The sequence below is a fragment of the Eublepharis macularius genome, chromosome 3 (genome assembly GCF_028583425.1).
Source record: "Eublepharis macularius isolate TG4126 chromosome 3, MPM_Emac_v1.0, whole genome shotgun sequence".
NCBI classification, from domain to species: Eukaryota; Metazoa; Chordata; class Lepidosauria; order Squamata; family Eublepharidae; genus Eublepharis; species Eublepharis macularius.
This window is the reverse complement of record NC_072792.1, coordinates 146,561,881-146,584,293: the sequence shown is the minus strand read 5'-3', so window position 1 is coordinate 146,584,293 and position 22,413 is coordinate 146,561,881. Positions and strand designations below refer to the sequence as shown.

Here is a 22,413-nt window from a genome sequence, read left to right as displayed (position 1 = left end):
TCCTCATTTCCAAAATGTCATTTGTTTTTCATTTCATTCATTTCTGCATTTGCTCATTTTAATTTTCCATTGTATTCCATAACAGGAGGTACCATAATAGTGTTAAATATAACACTTAAAAAGCTAAATGACGTGTCAATCTTTTTAGGGTTTTCTGAAAAGATGTGTTCTTATTTTGTAAGAAGTAACCTGATATTCTAAATAACTTTTGATTAATTGTTTGTAAGAAACTATATGAGATGGTGGGCATGCATTGTCAGGGATATCTGTTCAGTTTATTTGGGTCTCCAAACTTGAACAAATGTTTCCCTGACCTATGGGATCCTGTCTGTCAAATTTTAGAAAGTGACAATGTCCCAGATTTTTAGGTGATTAAAGGCAAAAGAGACACCAGAAATAAAAAAAGTTTTGATTATTAATTGATCAATTGAGTATTTAGTTTGTATATATCCGTTTCACATCTCTTTGTTTCCTCACTTTTCCTTCCTCTCTCTGTCCTTGTGTACCAGAAATAAAAATAAAATATGTTCTATTGTGATGAATGCTTCATGTTTATGTAATAATCCCCCTTGCAGATGCAAATTCGCCCAACAATTCATTATAACTGGATAAGTAGCATTCTAGATGTTGCAGCATTCTATTTTAAAGAGGTACAAGCCTTTACTTTAGTTGCTTATAAAAATGGAATCCTTCCTCCCATCTCTCTGAAATTGGGCAGAATGTTCCATTGCATGAGAAATACAGTTCCCAGGAATTTCATCCAAATTGTATGCAAAACAGTCGTTACAATTGGAAATGAGGTTTGACTGTAATTTCCTATAAAACGGATGTCTTTTCCTACCTTTCTGAAATGTGGCAGGCCTGATTCCTTGCACTTGGGAGTACAATCCCTGACAATTTCATTCAGAAAACAAAGATGTCACATCTGGGAAAAAACAAAAAACAAATAGGAGTAGTTAGTTCTGTTTGATTCCCATTTTTTAAATATATATATATATATTTCAAAGAAAGCAAAACAACTAGTTTGCTGATGCACCCATTACACTGTGGGACAAGAAGATGAAGGGATAATCACATGGTAGGGGTTGGAACTGAAATTCACGCATTGATGTTAAGTATCCAAAATCATTTTCTGCAGACCTGTGCTATTAGTTGGTCATTCCAACAGATCCCCCTGTGCTGAATACCTACAGTGCAATCCCAAGAAGACCCTAATTTCTAGGTCTTTCACTTCCCTAGACAGAATTCTACATCCAGCAGGGTTGCCAGGCCCCACTGCGGGTGGAGGATGCCATACCCATTTCCTTTCCCTTCTCCAAGTGGTGGCAGGAGAAGGATTTTAAATATGACCAGCAAGCCAACGGCATGACATCACTTCCAGGGAGAAGCCATTTTTATGATTTTACTATACTGTTTCCAGAGATTCCTAGTCATCACTTCCGGGTTTTTCCCAGAAGTGACACCATGCTGTTGCCAATTGCCCCCCTCTCCAGGTCTTCCCATGGTTCCTAGGCCATCCCTACATCCCAATAACAAACAGTTCTCCTAGAGTTAAATCTAACTCATCTCCTTTTTAAACTCTGCTGTTAGGCTTAAACCTCTATATGCTTAGACTTTTATTTTTATGCACTTTCCTCCTTTAGTGATCCTCTTATTGACTGTATGGTCTCTTGATGTTCTGCTTAGCCAAACTAACACAGACATAACCATCTTAAACCTAGCTATTAAACCAATTCCTTGCAGCTCCTTCATACTCCTTTCCTTTTCCTCCTCTGAACTAACAAATAATCTCCAGCTTGCCTATTTCTCTCCAGAAATGAGGCACCTAAACTGAAGAGAGGTGTCGTGAATATTATTTTTTGTGTGTGTGGTGATCATTATTTTGAAAATGAATGGAAGCAAAACAGCTGAGAGCAAATCTGCCACTTGGTCTCTTTCTCTGAGAGCAACATTTGCTGATGGTATTTCAGAGCTGGCCTTAGATATGGAAATGACTCTGTGCGTCTTCCTCAGAAGCTGTGCTCAGCTTTCAAGTGGGAGCATTATATGAGAAGCCAAGTGTATATTCTGGGGAGGGGGGAGGAGTGTAAACTTTCCAAATTATTCTTCAGTGCCAGACCTTTCCCCCAGAATTCCTGGCATTTCTCTCACCAGAGCTCCATTACCATTGAGAACAGTGGTGGGTGCGTGTATTTCTTAACTGCCATGTCATCTGTAATATTCTATCCATCTTTGCCACAGCCAACAGAGCTGCGAGAGTCAAATAATTTAAAGATTAAATTACATTTAGCAAATAGTACAAATCTCCAGGTATTGTTTTAATGGTACAATCAACACCATTTAATTTATATCAACTATTTGTAATGCACACTCCCAACTAATGGTTGAAGCCCCATCCTATATGTTTTAATTCAGAAGGAAATTTAACTGAATTCAATTAATAAGGTTGCTTATGACTGGCACCTAAGAGAGGTCATCAGGATGGCCCTGCCGTGTTACACAACCACTATGCCAGGATTAACACTAGGGTAACATGCCCACAATTCTCTGTTCAACCGCCAACTGAGAAAACACCACAACAATGTTGCCAGGGGAACAGGACTAAGACACACCTGGAGTGGCCCTTGTAATCTTGCTACCACCCACAGGTTAACGCATTGCTTGCCTATGACACCTCCATTTTATTCTGTTAATGACACAAATCCATACACAGTGATGGCCAACACCAACCCAACATGCAACTCTCTCCACAGCCCACACAGAACTGGAATCCAAGAAGCAGCAACAGTACCCTCTCCAGTACAGACTGCCTTTCCACAGTGAAAATAATGATGTTTTGATCCACAACGAACATCTCAGGCTTTCTATACAAGGGATGCAGTGTAAACACAGACAGCCTACGAACAACCACAGCAGTCAATACACACAATGGTTACCAATCCACATACAGTAACCTGAATGTACCTTATAGTATACCTGCTTATTCCTATGCAGATGTTCTGTATAGGAAAAAGTCACCTATGATACAACCCCAACTCTACCTGCAGGAGAAACAGACTGGGATGTAAAATAAATTATTGAGTTCAAGAGTTCAACTTGAACAGGGTGTTTCAAATTGTGAGACAGAACAGCATCTGTTGAATACATAACAGTTCAAGTGGAAGCATATCTCTCATCTGTTTTCTTTTTTAAAAAAACAATATTGTTTTTTCTTGTCTTTTTCCCCTTGAAACTTGAGGTGTCTTTGTGGTCTCCTGATTGTGCTCCCTCAGGGGCTCAAACAAAAGATTCTAACTGTGATTTATTATAGCATTGCTGTAAATGTTTAAGAGACCTGTTAGGCTGATGGTTCAGAATGTTTGCCTTATGGTATGATGAGTTGTTTAGAAATAACCCCCTAATGTTCTCCTACCTGTCTATGGGAGCCTGGGGAAGATGAAAGGGGAGGAAAGGTCTGTATGTGCAAAGGAGGAGGAACACCTGTAAATCAGGTTATGTTGATTGATTTAACCCCTTCATTGCCTAAAAAGAAATGGATTGATTTCTTTTAATAAGATGAATAAGAAAATGGCACATTTTTTCTGCATTCTTAATTAGCTTACTATTCTTCAGAAAGAACAATACTTGTATCTATTCGAAACCACGTGGATATGCATAATTGCCCATATTCAAACAAATATGTAGCTTTGAATGATATTAGAACTGTATACTACACTTTGAGATTTTCTGTTGGTTTCTGCATCGACTATGGTGGTTTATCTTGTTCTGTTTTCTTTTTTCTGTACTGATATATTCTTAATAAAAAGTGAAATTGAAAAAAGGAAAATGGCATGTAAACATTCATTTTGGATGGGGCAGGGAGACTTAGGACTGGAGTCCCTAGGGTTTCTATGTTGCTGCTGCAGCTGACAATTCATTGTAGCAGCAATGGGCCCTCCAACATAGCATGATGCTCTGCATTTCTTCTGCCCCAATTCCCTGTGGCAACTATTTCCTGTCCCCCTTGCATCACCTTGAAGCTTTGGGGATTTGTACAGCCCTAATAGTGATTTTTCAGTAACTCTTTTTTTAAAAAAAGCTCCCTAGTGTTACAGGGGTGGGGGGAGATGGCTACCACAAACCACGAGGGCATGGAAAACAGGGCTGTCAGGACAGCAAAAAATGCATGCAGCAGGCTCTCCTGCTTGCTGAGATCTTTTATAGTAAAGAAGGTTTTGTAAAAATTGCAACAAAACCAGGGGAAACCAGAAGCTGCCTGAGAGCATCATGATGCTGTTTGGATGCTGAAAAAGAATTACTTCCCATTAAGATCCAAGGTAGGCCAAATACCATTATGGAAGCAACTTTAGTTTGGAATAATGTCCACTAAAATCTGATCTAGAGGGAAGGATGGATCCTTTACATTCTCATTGATTTCCAAAGGAAAGATGACTATTTTTACATTTATTTTTTTCAACACAGAAAGAAACCAAAACAATAGCATACACCATCCATTCATTTACAACTCTAGGAAGTAGAAAGGATTTTTAACACTTAACAATAAAGGAATACATTTTAAATGACTAAAAAGAGAGATGTCTTAACTAGACAGTTTACAGAAACATTTAAAAAGCATAAAATGAATATCATACTAGTGTAAAAAAATTACCTATGTCTGGATTTGGGGGGAAAGGAGAAACCCTTAAACCATCACTATCAAAGAACTGAAAATGTACTGGTTTATGCCTCCCCAAACCAGACTAGTTAATATGATAGCTCAGTTAATATCATCCCTAATGAGTTAATTTCTAATTCTGTGTCTTACTTTGCAGATGCTTATTTCATTGATCACTCCTGTGTTTGCAGAATGATATTTGGGCTTGGAACAGGCAAGGCAGGAGGCTTTGAAGTTCCTTTTAGTGCTCTCTCTCTCTCTTTGTTGCTTTGTCTCTGTCTTTGCCATTTCCTCATCTGCTCGGTGTTTCTGCCTTGCCCTCATTTTCTTTCCTTTCTTCTCAACCTCTTTCAGCATTTCTCTTTGCATTACTAATCTTTGACTTTAGCTAATTCTCCAGTAGCTGCATTGGGGGTGCCTTGATATCTTTGCCTCCCACTCATTCACTATGATCTATTGCTGTTTTCCTCCAACGTCCTGATTGTCATCTTACTTTTTTATCTGGGTTTAAGGGCTCCAGGTGCTGTAATTCTCTGATACAGAACAGAGTGTTTCAGATTGCCTCTGCAGGCTTGATAATTAGCAGGCATGTAGGAGTTCCAGCCAAAGCTCTCCCTCTCCTCAGTTCTTCAGTGAGGGTACCATTTATGGCTAGCCCTACAAAATAATGGGACAGCCCCCACCCAGGATTGTGGCTGCGATTCTGAGATTCTGTAGGCATGAATTTTTAGAACGGGTCTTTTAAAAAAATGATTAAACCTTGTACAGCAAATAAATGTGTTTCTTTGTGTGTTCAGTGGGGCTTAGGAGTACAGCCTTATTGTTACTATTATTCAACAAGGTATTGTTGAATATTCATTCTACACTTCACACTGGAAATAAATGAAACCATGCACATTACCACAAAGCCCTAAGTCTAAAACTGCACAACTGTAGTACAGCCTTCTACTGAATCAGACTATCAGTGGGGGTAGAAGCAGGGCTTTTTTTCAGCTGGAACGCGGTGACACCTCTTGAAAATGGTGACATGGCTGGTGGCTCCGCCCCCTGATCTCCAGACAGAGGGGAGTTGAGATTGTGGCGCGGAGGGCAATCTAAACTCCCCTCTGTCTGGAGATCAGGGGGCGGGGCCACCAGCCATGTGACCATTTTCACCAAAAGCGATTTAAACTTTTAAAAACTCTCCCCTTGTTCCAGCTGACCCAAAGTGACATCATTGTGGAGTTCCACCACCTCTTTTCCCAGAAAAAAAGCCCTGGGTAGAAGGATGTTTTTTTTCTCAGCCGCTTGGCTGGTAGATCACATTCATGCATCCTTCATTGTTGATAATATGTATTTATTTATGTACTTCATTTATACCCCATCTTTCTCCCCCATGGGGACCCAGAATAGTTTACATTTTCCTCTCCTCCATTTTATCCTCTCCACAACTCTGGGAAGTGGGTTAGACTAAGAGTGTGTGACTGGCCCAAGAACATCCAGCAAATTGCCATGACAAAATGGGGATTCAAACCTGTCTTTCAGATCCTAGTCTGAGACTTTAACCACTATACCACACTGGCTTGATGGTCACATTTGGGAAGAAGAAGTAATGTATCTTTTTATTGTTAATATTGTTCATATGGCTCAGTTGTTTGAATTAGCTGTTTTGTGTACCGAGTCCTCTGTCACTGATATCATCCCCCAAAGTCAAGCCTCCCCCAAAGCTTGACTACAGTCTTTTTATCTCTGTTTTTCTCTAATGTAAAGATAAGTGTGAAAACTACCAAACAAACAGTTTGTCTTTCTTGAGCTCAATAGTATTTGGCCACTCTTGTATGGTTATTTGCTTTCCTCAAGGAGGTAATGGTATAGCATTACATAGTTCAAGAACACCCTGGGGAGATTAGTATCTTGCAATGATGGTATGAATGTAACAGGTCCTTCCTTGATGTAACAGAACTGAACCAGATGATCCTTGAAATGTCTCTAGCTCTGCAGTGCTCAAATTCAAACAAGTGCAATAGTGCAGCAATTCATTTTTGTCCTGTCCCACATACAACGGTTATGCTACATATTACTGATTTCATTGCAAAGAGAAATAGCAAAGGCAAAGTAGAGTCTCTTCTTGGCTGGATAGTTCATGCAGCTGATGAGACCAGATGTTGATCAGCATTACCCCCTCCCCGGTCATTCTGTGTCAAAATCAAAAACAGCCTGGCTGGACTGAAAAGAGGAAGCTGAAGAATTCTCTAGTGACCTAAAAGTGGAAAGAATTTATACTGTTTTCAGAGAGCGCACATCATTGCTCCCTCCCTGTCTGTTGCTCGCTCTATGAGCAAGAGCCTGATTGAAGCTCGTGTGAGAATATTTGGCAGGCCAGTAAACGACCCGAATCAAGATGTTATGTGCACTGCAGCAGGCCAGGCAACCGAACTATCTGCCTGTCAGAAGAATTTGAAGTGTGTGTGGCACTCCCGCAGGACCACATTGGAATGAGATGCTCAATTCCTAGACAGAAGGTTTCTCACCAGTAAATACACCTCATCACAAAAGGAAGCAGACTTTAACATGTTATGCCGCTAGAAATAAGGGAAAACCTAGGCAGAAAGGTTGTTGCCATTTGAATAGGGCAGGTTTCACATGTCACTGGTGGAGAGCCAGTTTGGTGTAGTGGTTAAGAGCGTGGGACTCTAATCTGGAGAGCTGGGTTTGATTTCCCACTCCTCCACTTGAAGCCAGCTGGGTGACCTTGGGCTAGTCACAGCTCTCTGGAGCTCTCTCAGCCCCACCCACCTCACAGAATGATGATTATTGTGGGGATAATAATGACATACTTTGTAAACCGCTCTGAGTGAGCATTAAGTCATCCTGAAGGGCTGTTGTTGTTGTTGTTTGTTATTAAATACCTCTTTTTATTTCTGCATTGTGCCAAGCAGAAGAAACATGATTAACAGTGCAGTCCTATGCAGTTACACCTTCTGAGCCAACTCATTTCAAGCATCTCAGAAGGGGATAGCTCTGCTTAGGATGAATGCCTCTGCAAAACAGGCATTTAAAAAAAATTACATTCACTTCTTTTGAATATTTTCATTAGGAAACATGCTTCTTTACTATTTTTAAACACAATGTAATGATTTAATACTGTAATGATTTATTACTGTTATTTTATACATTTGTCCCAAATAAGTGCCATTTATGTATAAAATGCATATAGACTTTTTTAATGTAGAAAAAATTAAAATGCAAACTAGCCATTCATGGATATGATTGTCAGCAATTTTCATAAATGCACCAGCTGGAACAAGTGTAGTAGCAATTGCTATTGGACATACCTCAAAGCACCCAAGAATTCATAATCGTAATGACCCGTGAGCTCAACAGAGAGCCTAAGAAGCACTGGAAGCTCACTCTCAATATAATATGCTATTACGTGATGGATATGGAGGGCTGAATGGGTTCACCTGTTTCCTAGTCAGATAAGTTATCTGGAGACTGTGGCATAATGAAAGAGTTGTCACATCCCATGCTCAGTCCAACACTCTATCCAAGAGACTGCTTGAATGCTTGTCTCAGCCAGGGCTTTTTTTCTGGGAAAAGAGGTGGTGGAACTCTCAAGTGACAAATGGCAAGCTGCTTCAGGATTTGGGTATTTAAATGTTTGGGTATGCTGCTTAAAAATTCAGGAATCTTAATGGAGCACAGCGAAGCTCAAAGCAGCCCTTTTCTTTGCAAACAGCAAGAAGTGTTGCTTTCAAATGCCAGCCATTTTTCAGCTGATGGGAGGGGAATCCCCCTCCTGACGGCTGAAAAAAAATGCTGGCTTTGAAAACATGCCTCTGCTTTTTTCAGCTGAGGAGAGGAGGAGGAGGGGGTCCCTCCTTCCTCTCCCCTCAGCTGAAAAAGCTGCAGGCATTTGAAAGCAGCTTTTTTCAGCTGATGGGAGGGGAATCCCCCTTCTCCCAGTTGAAAAAAGCTGCCAGCTTTGGAAGCAGTAATACTTCAGCTGTGCGGGGAGGTAACAGAATCAGGGAGCGAGGCCACCAGACATGATTACTTTCAAGAGGTGCCAGAACTCCATTCCACTGCATTCTGGCTGGATAAAAAGCCCTGGTCTCAGCTCAGGAAAGGAAGAAATGTTTAAGGCACTTCCTCCTGTGTTTTTCTTCTGTTCTAGGGCTAATGAAGACTAGTCTGTCTTCATTGGCCTCTCACTGACTTACAAGGCCAGCCTAAAGAAGGGCTAGCTCCATCCATAGCTTCCTGGCTGTCTTAGGAGAGTGGACTTTACCCTGAGAACTGGAGAGCCAAATGGTTGATAGATCCAGCCTCATAGTTCTCTAATGCCACAATTGCCCTCCTGATCCCTGTCAGTCTGCTGGGTGATACTTATGTTGCTGTCTGGGCCCTGTCTGATAATGATAGTTCAGAAAATAAAAGATTACTACAGCAATTGGCAATACCCAATGGAAGCTTCAAGTAATACGGCTACTGTGGGCCTGTTGCTGTCACCTTATGTAAAATGGGGTTTTGTAAACCCATACTGGTTCACTGTGCTTTGAGTGTTTACAAGTTTTTAAAATTACAACTGGGACCCATAGTAAACTCACAAGGGTTGGGAGATCGCAATCATTCCTGCAGGGCCTTGCTTTCCTCCCTACTGCTTCCCCCTCCCCATCCTTTTTCTTCATTCCTTCCTTCCCACTGCCCCTTGCATCATTGTCTCCTCTCTAACAGCCAAAACTAGGGATACTGGGTCACCCTACCCTTCTGGTGAGAAAGGGGGGACCTGGCGCATATCTTTTTGGTGTTCCTGGGTGTTCTTTGTGAGCGCACCTCTCAGCAGGCTGATTGGGGCTCCAAACAGGCCTGATTCATTTGGGGCCCAAATTGGCCCTCTGAGAAGCTCAGGAGCACTCTTGGGCAGTGCAATAATATCACTCCCAGAGGTGATGTTGTCATGCCACCCTGGGAGCGTGCCCAGTGTGGCGTTCCCCTATCTTTCCTTCCCCACTGTCCAGGTGAGTAGAGGTGGTGGGTGGAGGGTGGAAGTGGGGGATCCCTCACCCCCAGAGGGGCAATGGCACCCCTAGCCAAAATTAGATGTGACAGTGATCTCATATCTGCCTAGAGTTGTCAGGTCCCTCTTCCCTCCCAGCGTATGTGTGTGTTATCCAGCACTTACCTCATGCTGCTTGCGTGTCTCTCTTTGTTCCAATCGACCCCAAACAAAGCACAGGGGCCAGCACAACGATGTCACTCCCAGAAGTGATGTCATTGCACCCCTTGGAAGCACACACTCCATGCGTGTTCCTAGGGTGCTTGCCAGTGGCAGGCAACCTCTGGGAGACTTGCCACTTCCCACTGATTACTGGGGCATTAGCAGGCAAAGAGGCAAATCCCTGGGAGTTTACCCACCATTGGCAGGCACCTGGGAATCCTATATCTGCCATTTTAAACTGATTTAAAAACGCTATGAGATTGTAATTTTGATTGGGCTCATAGTGCAACTGTAGCAGAAAGGGGGGTGTCAAAGGATCGAGACCAGACAGTTACTCAGGAAGGAAAGGTAATTTATTAGCCGGCGGGTCTCAGCGTGACTCTTGTGACAAAGAACTGAGCCCCTGAACACAAGCATAGACTTCTCTATATATGCTTTCGTTAGGCAGAGTACACGGTTACATCACATGTCACAGTTACAAATTAGCCATTGGTTACATACTTCTTGCCGCATAGCTTGAACACGTGTACGTACCTATAGCTCAGCTATTACCACATAAGGCTACGTGCTTATCAGTTCCCCATTGTTCCCGGAGAAGGTTGCATACTACTCTGTTGATCTCAAACTGACTGCTTTCTGGTAAATTTCCACTCTTGGGCGTTGGCCAGCTACACAACCAAGGCACTGTGGTCCCCCTTCACATGCCTTTTCAAGTTCTGAAACAACTACAGGTCTGTGTCTGTGCAGCTATTTTGGCACTTGTTAGGCCTATGAGGAGGGGAGTGCCTCAGCCTGCTGAGCTGTGTAGCATTTTTAAATCATATTAAAATGTTGGTGGCATCCTCATGCAGACACAAGAACATCATCATGCCTAATTTGGCCATAATGCTTGCATCATTCTTTTTTTACCACCTCTCCCCCTCAATCTCCCACTGTGTTGTAAGCTGGGTCTAGTTTACAACAAGCATTCAGAACAGAGATCAAGCCCAGCCTTCTGGTAGGAACCAAGTTTAACAGTGTTTTAACCTCCTCCCCAACAGTCTGATGTATCTCCTGAAGAGCAGGAGATTAACCCTTACATTACCACACTGTACTTCTTCCATGGCCTCTTTCCCTCACTTGTTTGCCTATTCTTTCCTTTACTTGCTCACCTGCTGCTACCTTTCCTTCTCTGGCAGGCTTAGTCGCCTGCTTGCCTTCTTTAGTCTTTGCTATCTTTTTCTCCTCCTTCTGTTATTTTTAACATCACTGCCGTCCTCCCTTTTCTTCACTTGGTGGTAGCTATGGCTGCCTGCCACAATGGCTGTTTCCACACGGCTTACCTTATTCTGCAAAATAACGAAATCTCGCATGAAATCTTGCGAGAAGACGCTGTTATCACATCTTCTCGTGCTATAACAGCGTCTTCTCACGCAATAACAGCGTCTTCTCATGAGATTTCACGTGAGATTTCGCTATTTTGCAGAATAAGGCAAGCCGTGTGGAAACAGCCAATGCTTGTAGGCTTGCTATGGACCCCACAAAATGATCAGCTGAGATTTTATGATATACCATCATAAGAGCTCATTCCCCTAGTATGCTTCAGTTTGGGCTTTAAAAGGCCTTTTTTCCCTACTCTGGTATTTTTTTAAAAGAAACTGGGGACTACCCTAAGTTTATTGATAAATTCCTCCTATCTGAATATAGCCTTATTGGATGGATTTTTTTTTCAATGTACATTTTTTGGCTATGTTCAGAATATGATATGACAAGTAAAGAACCTACAAGGACTTGTGCGGAGTATTTCATTTTCCCATTCCCACGTTTCTTCTTTCCCTTCTCTGAAACTCCCATAGCCTCTTTCCTTTTCCTGCTTTCTTCTCTCTCTTCCACCCAGCAGCCAACCTACCTTTATCTGCCACCATCTTCAGGTTTCCCTGCTTTCCTTCCCCTTGCAGCATCTACATGGGAAAATGGTGGCCCAGTTCTGTGGTGCTGGCCACTGTGCTGGGCCCAGTTGCATGCTTCTACCCCAACAGAAATTAGTCTTCAACAAATTTGTATATTTTTAGGTTATCCGTGCAGAGATTAACACACAATTCTGTAGCTAGCATATGCATGTTTAAAGTTCTCCTTCAGTATTTGGCATACAAAAATATACAGCCAATGATGTATTAACAGACTAATCCTAAATAGGTTAGCACTTTCCTAAGCCCATTTACTTCAATGGAGTCAGCAATCCTGTTTAGGATTGCACTGAAAGTCAACCAACAGCTTTTCGGAGAGTGGTGAAGAGGAAAGTTCACGGTTATAACTTTGCCCAAATCCTGACTGTAAGAATTTATTTAGTGTACTCCAGAAATTTACATCAGTGCAATTTTCAGAACTGACAGACAGGTGAAAGATGGAAGTCCCTACTGTTACAAAATTGAGTAACAAAAAACTTAGTTTTCCTTTTTAGCACAGTGCTGAACATTTCTGGAAAAAAATCATTGGTGAACTTAATTTTTTTTTTTGTTTCCCTTGAAATTTCTTAGATGTTTCTCTCTCCAAAATTACAATCTCCTCCACTTGCCATTCTATGTACATTGAAGTCAATCAGCTTAGAACACTGTAACTCGGTTTAAGACTGAACTAAGAAGTTACTGTTTTTGAAAAAGGAAAACATCTGGGTTTTTTGCAGTAGTATGACAGCAGTAACAACAGAGAGAACTTACAGAGTTTGAAAGGTCTTTCTACATAGCCTTGCTTCCACCCTCCCTGGTGCTTCGACTTAGATTTCTCAGGTACTATATCACCTGTGTACTGTGGATGTCAGGCAACTTAGAAATAACATGCTCCAAACCTCCTTGGAGACTTTTAAGCACCAACAGGGAGTCCTTCTCAAGACTTATTAGTTACCATGAAGGGGAGAAGGAAAGGGCAGCTGCAATGGCAGAGTTATATGTGGGGTAAGTTCTGCAGGTGGACCGAAAGCTATGTATGTCATTTTGGAAACACATTAAACTAATTTATTTCATATTAATGAGACTATATATATGAGATGCAATCAGGACAGAGTGGTTATATTGAATGATTGTACCCACCAAAAGAAATTATTCTTGGCGTAGACTGAATTAAAGGCTTCTGGGCTCTTCCTGGGTCTTGATCAAATTACCTCTCCTGTCCCTCTCTTCTTCCCAGAGATATATTTTGCCCATGTTTTCTGCAACAATAGTGTTTTCAGATGACTCTTGAACAAAATAAGAATTATATATCACGGGAATCTTTCAGTCTAACCTCAAGCCCATAGGAGCCTGTTATACAGTATAAGGATAGGTTCCTGCTTCAACACATAACATAAAAAGAAGCTTAATTGTGACTTCTGCATCCTTGCAATTCTTTCCTTTCAACAACACCATGCTTCGTTTGATTGCTTGGCAGGAGAAAGATGAGCAGAATAAGATGCCTTGATACTATCTTTGCATGATGCATCTGGCGGGGAGAGCTGTGGTTCTCGAAGGCTTGTGCTGCAGTGGAATTGGTTGGTCTTGGAGGTGCTGCTGGACTCTTTTTGATTTTGCTACTACAGACTAACACGGCTAAGTCCTCTGAACCTTTACAGAAGCAAACTGATCTCCACATCAGAAGGAGCTGTTTGCATCTGCATATCAGAAGGAGATGTTTGCATCTACCCAGCCCCCCCCCTCTACTCCTCTATATCTGACCAGTTTCTCTTTTTGCCCTCCATGCATCTGACGAAGAGAACTGTGATTCTTGAAAGCTTATGCTACAATAAAATTGGTTAGTCTTAAAGGTGCTACTGGACTCTTTTTGATTTTGCTACTACAGACTAACACGGCTAACTCCTCTGTATCTTTGCATGGTTTGCTGTGATGTTGTACCACACCAGCTTTCCCCTCCTGAATCTGTATGGTGTCGAACAACAGCATTTGCTTTCCAGCATTACACTTTACAACACGTTAGAGACTGTGCCTGGCTTGTTTACGCTTGCTACCAGGAGTCAGTGTTGTTTTGCATTGAACAAGCAGCATTTGATCCCATTTTATTTCCCTTTCTGCCATTTTGCTGCCGGCAGTGGAGGTAGCAGGGGGGTTGGATGCGTGGCAAGGGAAGTTGTTAGCTGAATCCTGCAAATGCGTGTGAAATGGCGAGATTACGGCTAGCTCCTCAGCACTTGTGGTGCTGTGATCCTTAAGGAAAAGCAGGCTTTGTGTGGAGGCTTTAGCAAGTTGCGCCACTCTCAGAAGGAGGCAGTTTGGGCTGGAGAAGAATGCACTAGGCTCAATTCAAAGTAGTTTAATTTAAAGTGCTTTTTTTCATTCCTGTGTGCTGTTTGCAGAGACCTGAAGTGTTTCAAAAATGCACCATTGAAGCATAGCTTCCAGCTGCACCTATTTATTAGGTACAGGACCAATTTTCCACTATAAGTATCATAATCTATTGCATATTGAATTTTTACCTACTTATAGAACATACTTGACAGCTGTATCTACAAAGCTTTCTTAACTGAACTGGCTTTTACAATTTTGCTAGCATGTACTGAACTTTGAAATTCTAAAAACATGGGCATTTTAAGAGTAAGCTGTGGCATATGTGTTGTGAATGTGTAATTTTGTGAAACTGTGTTTTCAGGTTGGTTGGTAAGCTTGCTGTACTGAATCATGAAAGAGGAATAATGAAATATTCATTCATTCATTATTATTCTGGTTCTCATAATGAATCAAGTGTACCTGCTTCCTTCTGTCAAATGCTGGAGGGTATACTTTAATCAAATAAGGCTGGTCGAAACATATTGTCACAATGCATAGGAGGTCACCCAAAAGCAGTATAAACTACCAGCACAAGTTACGTGTAGAGCCTCCACTGGGAAGTTTCTTTAAATTGTTGTCACACAATGAAACACTCCACATGGGCCATTTAGCATAAGATGTCAACTGCTGCATGCAACAATTTAAAACAGTCTTCCTATGGCAGTTGAAACAGCTGTCATAAGTCCACCATCATTTTCTTATGGCTTGGAACTAAGAGCTGCCATCTAATCTCATGTAAAGCCAAACTCAAAACTAATTGGGAGGGTTATGTTTTGGCAAAGCATTGGGGACAAGTTACAAAATGTTTTGTGAAGTTCCTCATATTATACTTCTGTACCATCTATACTGCCTCTGATTCCCACCTAAATTTGATCCCAGTTAGATCAAGAACCTGAGGGAATTTCAACAGATGCTAAAAAGACATTTGGATCAGTGTAGAAGAAAGTCTTCTGACTTGGAATGTTTAAGCTCTACCGAAGACTCAGGTGACCTTTTTCATAGTAAAGAGAAGATGCTCTAAACATGAAAGGCCTGCCACAAAGCCTCCTCTTTCTCATCCCTCCTCTCTGTTATGGAAAGCGTGTCAAACTTTGCTGCCACTCCTGCTGCTGCTGAAAAGGAAGCTGGTTTTCATAGCTTGTCATGATTTCCAGCCAAATGATTCTTCTTGACAAGACACACATCTGTTTGCCAGAGGGAGGGACTGGGGAAGAAGTATGGGTTGATGAAAAAAATTGGCTGGAACAATAAAAACAACATGGAACTGCTGCTGGTACATCACACTGAGACATTAATACACTTTGTAGAAGCGTCTCTTATGGGAGAAGATGCAGAATTGTAAAAGATGCAACATCATAAAAATGCTGAAGGGAAAGAATACAATAAGGTTGGGCTTGGGACAAGACAGGATGAGATAATCTGGGGCGATAATACAATGGTGATATCTACAAAGCCTGTTTAAATAAGGGTCTTTCAGTGGTTCATAACTGGAACCCAACAGACTACTCTTTGAACATCAGTACCAGCAGTGGGTTACGTGCCATACAAACATGATGTTTTAAATATTTTAAGACTCGTACATTTATTTCTGCTTCTCCCACTAGGGCTTAGAAGGGTATTACTCTGCTTAGGGCAGCACCATTAGTTTCAAATTGAGAGACAACAGAACATAACCAAGATCAGACCAATGCTCCTTCTAGTCCTGCATCCTGTTTCACATGGTGGCCAAACATATAACTCCAGAAGGCCTTCAAGCAGACCATGGAGGCCCAAGCCCCTTCCTGTTATCCCCCACACCAGTGCCTCCACCACTGAACTAACAGTTTCAGACAGTACAAGAACCTTCTTTATCTATCAGGCTTTTTGTTTAACATTTCCTTCCACATGCTCAGAATAGAGTATGTGTTTCTCTCCATCTGCATTTCATCCAGATCACCAAGTAAACTGTATTTCTAGTTATGGCTGTCATCCTTTGTTCTGAATGATGAAACTTGTGTTCCAAGAATCTGGTCTTAGAACTGGATCTTAAGGCAGTGGAAAGTGCCTTTCTGTGATCATGTGGAAGCAAAATAGGCTTGATCCAAATGATGTATTTATATTCAAAGGTCCCTTCTCACAGTGAGCAGAATGTAATCTTTGGATCTAATACCATGGATTGTATGATACAAACCAACATGATGAACATGTTTGCCAAAACAGCACTGACTTCATGGGTCTTTCCTATTCAAATCTGTATCATTTCTCCTGGCAGGGTTCCTATTAGGTGAGAAGAAGTCACAATAAGCCCTCCGCATATGGTTGAAATATTTGTACATATTCTCTGTATGGGATTGTACTTTGGCGGGGGGATAGAAGTCATGCCACTGTGTCTCTGTGCATTTGTGAATGAAGGGATCCTGACAATGCAATCCTGAACAGAGTTACATCCTTCTAAGTCCACTGAAGTCATTAGGCTTAGAAGGGGATAACTCTGTTGAAGATTACAGAGTAAGTCATGTATTTATCCAGAGGAGGTGCTCAGCACTGACTGCTCCAGCATATGTGACAATAATCTTGGACTATAGTATACTAGAGCTGGACCAAGTTTGTATTCTGAGTATGCAAACCTATGCATAGTTCCTTGGACTAAGCCCCACTCAACAGAGTAGAAATTACTTACCACTATGCATGCATAGAATTACACTGTAAGGCTTTTAATATAAAATTCATGTGGCCAGGGAAAAACCAGTGTTTTGTTGCTGTCCAATAGCCTTCACTTAGGCTGCCAATTACATTGTTCAGCTTTAATTATGATTGTGTTCATTGATTATTAGCAAACATTTATAGCTTCTTAATATTTGATGGATGCTATGCAGTGGCTGTCCGAGTGTCATGTAAATGGCAAGTTAAATACTCTGTTAATATTGGATTAACACTTATTACTCCGTCTGACTATCATTATATAAATCTTGATTAAGGTGTGATCATAAGGTCAAGTGTTACAATAGTTTATGAATATGAAATGTTCACATCTGTTCATGGATTTTTTCTCTCCTTCTGACACTGAATGAAAAAGAGCACTACAGGCCCGTTCATTAGGATATAATGTACCAGGATGTAGACTGGAATGAATGAAAGCTTTGCAAGCAATCTCTGAATCTAGCTTTCCTGGGCCTTATGTACCCCCACATTTAGGTGAAGTAGCAAGTATGTAATGTCAGCTTTCCTGTACAGATCATGGCCAGTTTTCCATGTGGCTGTGCAGCTGAAATTACTGTCAGAAATGGTAGGCTTATGAAATGTACCTGAAGCAAGTAGATTCAAGGTGAAAAGGACCCCCTTCTGGTTTATCCAGCAGCACAAGAACCAGTTCCATGTAGGGGTCAGAGTATCAGACTGGGGGGACCTGGGTTAAAAATCAGAATGAGTGAATGCTCCCATTCATTTCTTTTTAATTTTACACATGATTTATATTCATTTTTACATTTTTTTCAAATGTTTTGGTTTTTGCCCAAACATTTGGTGCATGTTGCGTATGCATACATACAGGTTTTATATACAGTGTATGTACAGTGTACATCATTAATTAATGACAGAAAAATTTACATTTTACAGTTGGGGGAATGTGATATGAGGAAACAGTAAATAACATGCTAACATGATATTTGCACAAGGAAGTGAAACTGAAATAGGGATGGGAGTGAAATAGCAGGGATAAGATCATCAGAACTGTATGTAATTCAAAATTACAGAAGGTCACTGAGACACAGTGGATGAGTCACTAGATGAGCCAAACTACTTCGCAGAATGTTATAAGAGTAAAATGGCGGGGTGGGGGTGGGGCACGATGTATGCTGTTCTGTGCTTTTGGGAGGGGAGGCATAAAATATATATGGAATACCTTCCAAGTTTCTTCCAAGTTTCTTTTCCTACATCTTGGCAGTCTTTCTGGTCAGAAATAAGCCCAGAATAACTAAACAGTATAGATATAAGCTTGTTTGGTGGTGGACTCAGCAGGATAGGAAGGTCAAGAGAATGTAAGTAAAAATTATGATCTTAACATATGGATCAGAGCAGCATCCCGAGGGCTACAGAGTTCTCTGTAAATGTCTGACTTTCTCCCAAGAAACCATTTGAAACCATACTGTCAAACTGTTTTTTTTTTAATCTTTAAACTCCAATCTTCATTCTTTTGCTCTAAACACTTATGTGAACGGTACACTTATGTGAACGGAGCTGGCCATAGGTGAGAGAGCGACACAGCCCTGGAGACCAGAAGGTTTTATTTACTTAAACAGGCAAAATATAGAAGCAACTGAAATGTCACTTCCTATTCAGTTCATCATTAAAAATAGTGAAGGTTCATTTTCAAACTAGATTGTGAAGCTCTTCATCAGTCACAGAGCAACAAAAATTAAAATAGTTTGGACCTTAATGGCCACCCGGTTGAATCCGTTGCTCTTCAGAAGGAAAATAACAAGAACAAGATAATGGAGCAGTTTCTATTGGGTGGGTTAGGCCTTCTATAGACAAAAGAGCAAAGAAAAAGATGAAGCATTGTAAAATGTAATGATTGGAAAGTATAGTGCTTGTCTGTCTCTAGTTTCCAACAGACTCACAGATCCCCTCTAAAGCTGAACCATCTTAATCTCACTTTAGGACTTCCATATTATACCAGCCACATGGAGGTCGTCAGAAGCAACAAAATGATGGAAACCAATCTCTGAAAATACCTAGTTATAAATCAGAATACAACGAGATTAATTCAGTCACCTTCACTTTTCAAGATTAAGCCATGACTGACTAAATATATATACACAGCGAAACTGCAAACGGCTCATTATAAAAATGTACTAGAGGAGAAGAGATTTGCCACTTTTCTCCAGACTTTGCCATTTTCTCCAGGGGAACTGATCTCTGTAGTCTGGAGATGAGTTGTAATTCCTGGAGATCTCTAAGCTCCACCTGGTGGATGGCAACCATATGCTTAAATGCTAGGCAATATGAAAGAGCTGGATGAGCACCAGTAAACTGAAGCTTCCCTCTCCTTCTGCAGCCCCCGTAGCACTTCAAAATTAACTAGCAGAATCTCAGGAACACAATAGGGGCAACAGTTGGGGGTCTGCCATGGGAGGAGAAAATGAGCAGAAACCATTGCTCCCTCTTCCAGAGCCTAGGTCTTCAGAAGTGTGTGGCTGAGTACAAGCCATTCAGTTTCCATGACAGTGCAACATACTGCTGGGTCCCCTTCGGCCTTTCCTGTTTTCTGACAAATTATAAACCCTTTAACTAGGGCCCATGCCATTTCTCACAGTGCCTACACACAACACAGTTAGTGTGGGTTAAATGTTTAATATAAGTAAAGGAAGCAGCACCGTGGCACTACTCGTATAGATAAGGCAAAAGAGATAGTCCTTATTTTATTGATGAATTTATAACCCATGCACAAATTATTTAAAATCAATGTTTTAAAAAAACAGGTGGAGAGTGGAGAGGGGGACAGTCTTCTAATAGCCCTCCGTCCTCTGGCTGTCAAGGGGTGCCAAGGCCTTCTTCCCTTTGCCTTTATAATCACAGGGCAACATTAGCAATGCTGCACACAAGTGTATTGGGTATTAGAGTACATTTGGCCCAAATTTTATATGCTCATCCAGGCAGCAGTTACTCCAGTTTAATTAATCTGGAAAAAAAACAAAATTATATTAAGTGCATGTCCTCTTTGATTGGTTTCATCTTTTAGATTCAGGCTGGGCTTGACTTTGTGAAAGCTTCTTTATGCTTTCCCATACTGAATGACTAATATAGTCTGCAAGGGCTGTCAGTCCATCCTCCTCCTAGCAGACACCCCACTGCTACTGACAGCTGTTGCAACGAAGGGTGTGCCAGGCGGCAGACCATACTGTGTCTCTGTGTGTATGCTGCTTCTCTACCTTCCCTCTCTCCTCTCACCTCTATGTCACCTGGCTTTCTGAGGATATTAAGCAAGCTGTATGGGGTTGGGAAAATCTGAACATAATTCCTGCACTGTGGAGGAAACAAACACAGTGGATGCAGCTCTGATGTTGGCTCAGGGGCAGGCGGCATCTAGTTTTCAGGAAAGGTTAAAAGCTGCCTAGAACAGGAGAAATATGCAGACAGAACACATTTTTAATGCCAGAAAGAGCTTGTGCTAGCCAGTCCTGGAAAGCAGATGCAGAGTGTAACAGATGCTGTCTTATGACATTAAAAAAACATGATTCACAGCCCTGACCTCTCATTCCACTGAGTGGAAAGGGACAGGAATATTTTAAGTATCCTGCCTTTGAGTACACATGAAGAGGAAAACTAAAAAAAAAAAAGTTCTATTATTTATTGATACCAGGGACATTTCAGAAGGAAGATACTAGGCAGGAGAATGGTTATAGAAAATGTTAAAAGGTTGTTTGCAACTTCTTCAAAGTGGGTTAAAAAAATAGGGGCAAATCATTGTAAGGGATAAAACTGATATGAAGTCCTTTTTAAAATGGGCTATTCTAATAGTAATAGAATGTGGGTGGAGATTAGCTTTGTAAGACTCTTGTATAGGCAATGATGCACATAGTTGAAAGTGGCGTGAGTTGGCTTAGATAACTGTGTCAAAGTGCACATGATAATGAAATTTCCCTTTGGGAGAGTCTTATATGGATTGGTGCCATAATGGTGTGGACAAGGGGCTTAACTCCTTTCTACCGGTGTCATTTCACCAACTGGGAATGTTCATTCTTTCCCAGACTGCTTTGAAGTCTTGGCATCATACGTTTCATTCAAAATGTGCATTTTTGGCAATATACTACATGGATAGTAAGTTGGGCTGAGAGCGGCGAAACCTAAGTTTGTCCCATTTCTTCTGTGGATACTTCTCACTGGGAAGTTTTCAGCTTCTGTTCCATATCTGTGACATAAGAATAATCATGATAAGAGTTATCAGTGAAGACAAACACAGGGGAAACATTAAAAATGCTATGCACATACAAAGCAGGGAGTAGATTGCAGCACAGGTGGTGATAGGAATATGACTGCGCTTCAGGAGACATTTGCAAACTTGGAGGGTGTTGCCAAAACTAAGCAGAGTTTTTAGATCTCAACCTTTTCTTTCTCATGTCATGCAGGTGTTTTATAGAAGACAAAAGCTCCAAGGTGGCCTGGTTAAATCGCTCAGGCATCATTTTTGCTGGTCAAGACAAGTGGTCCCTGGACCCCAGGGTAGAGCTTGAGAAACGCACTCCTCTGGAATACAGCCTCCGAATCCAGAAAGTGGACATCTATGATGAGGGATCGTACACATGCTCAGTGCAAACACTGCATCATCCCAAGACTTCCCAGGTTTATTTGATTGTTCAAGGTAAGAAGTTGCTTCTAGAAGGGGAGCAGAGTTTGGGGGTGCTGTGTTTATGTCTGTCTGATGACCAGGTGGTAAGAATATGAGGTACATATAGTTTTCCTGCCCCCAAAGTATATCTTTTGTAGTCCTCTAAAGCCTTAGAAAGGTGTAACCCTATTTAAGACTGCACAATTAGCACCTTATGTATAGCATTGGAATAGATGCCATCAAAAGATAGAGTGTTGAGCCAAAAAAACCATTTATCTGGTCTGTGATGGAAATTCTTAATAGCAAAGTACATCTAACTAGGTGCAGATTGTTTTCTTCATAAGGCAAGAAAAAGGAAGCCCTCTACCTCAGACTCTGGTAACAGCCATTAAATTACTTCTTTCCTGCAATGTTCCATGTAACACAAAACTTTGCAAGCAATATTTTAATTAATGGGATTTTGAAAAGCAGTTTTAGGATGCTGGATATGCTCTACAGAAGACCTCCAGATAAGATCCAGATCTGAGGTCCATGTGAATTGGGGTTCCTCTTAGATGAAAAATAGCGATATATTTTTATCTCCTTGGTGAACTGTTGTTGAAGACTCGATGTTGATTTGCAGTGGTGATGCAGATCTCCCTCTTTCTTCCACTGTGTAATGCTATATTGATCACTAATTTTCGTCTCAGTGTCCTTGATTAGTCAGATGTGACTAGTACAAATGACAACCATTCTTGGATAATTATTGGAGCGAGGCAGTTTAACTATATTTCTTTAATGCAATGAACTCTTTAATTTATTTATTTCATTTTAAAATGTCAAGTGTAAAAATAACACTTATCCTGAACTTTAGTCATTTGAGAAAAGTCACTAGAAGCACAATCTACTTACACCCTCCCTACCAAATAGCTAAAAAACAGTTCTTTCCCACGCCAAATATGACTGTCTCGCAGCTGCCTCA

General features: G+C 41.1%; 1 protein-coding gene across 1 annotated transcript in view; it reads left to right on the top strand.

Moving 5' to 3' along the window:
- LSAMP (limbic system associated membrane protein) overlaps positions 1–22,413 on the top strand; it is a 658,501-nt gene that overhangs the window by 322,015 nt on the left and 314,073 nt on the right. The window contains exon 2 of the mRNA XM_054973823.1: positions 21,253–21,485. Coding sequence (XP_054829798.1) covers positions 21,253–21,485 — 233 coding nt within the window. The remainder of the gene's footprint in view (positions 1–21,252; positions 21,486–22,413) is intronic.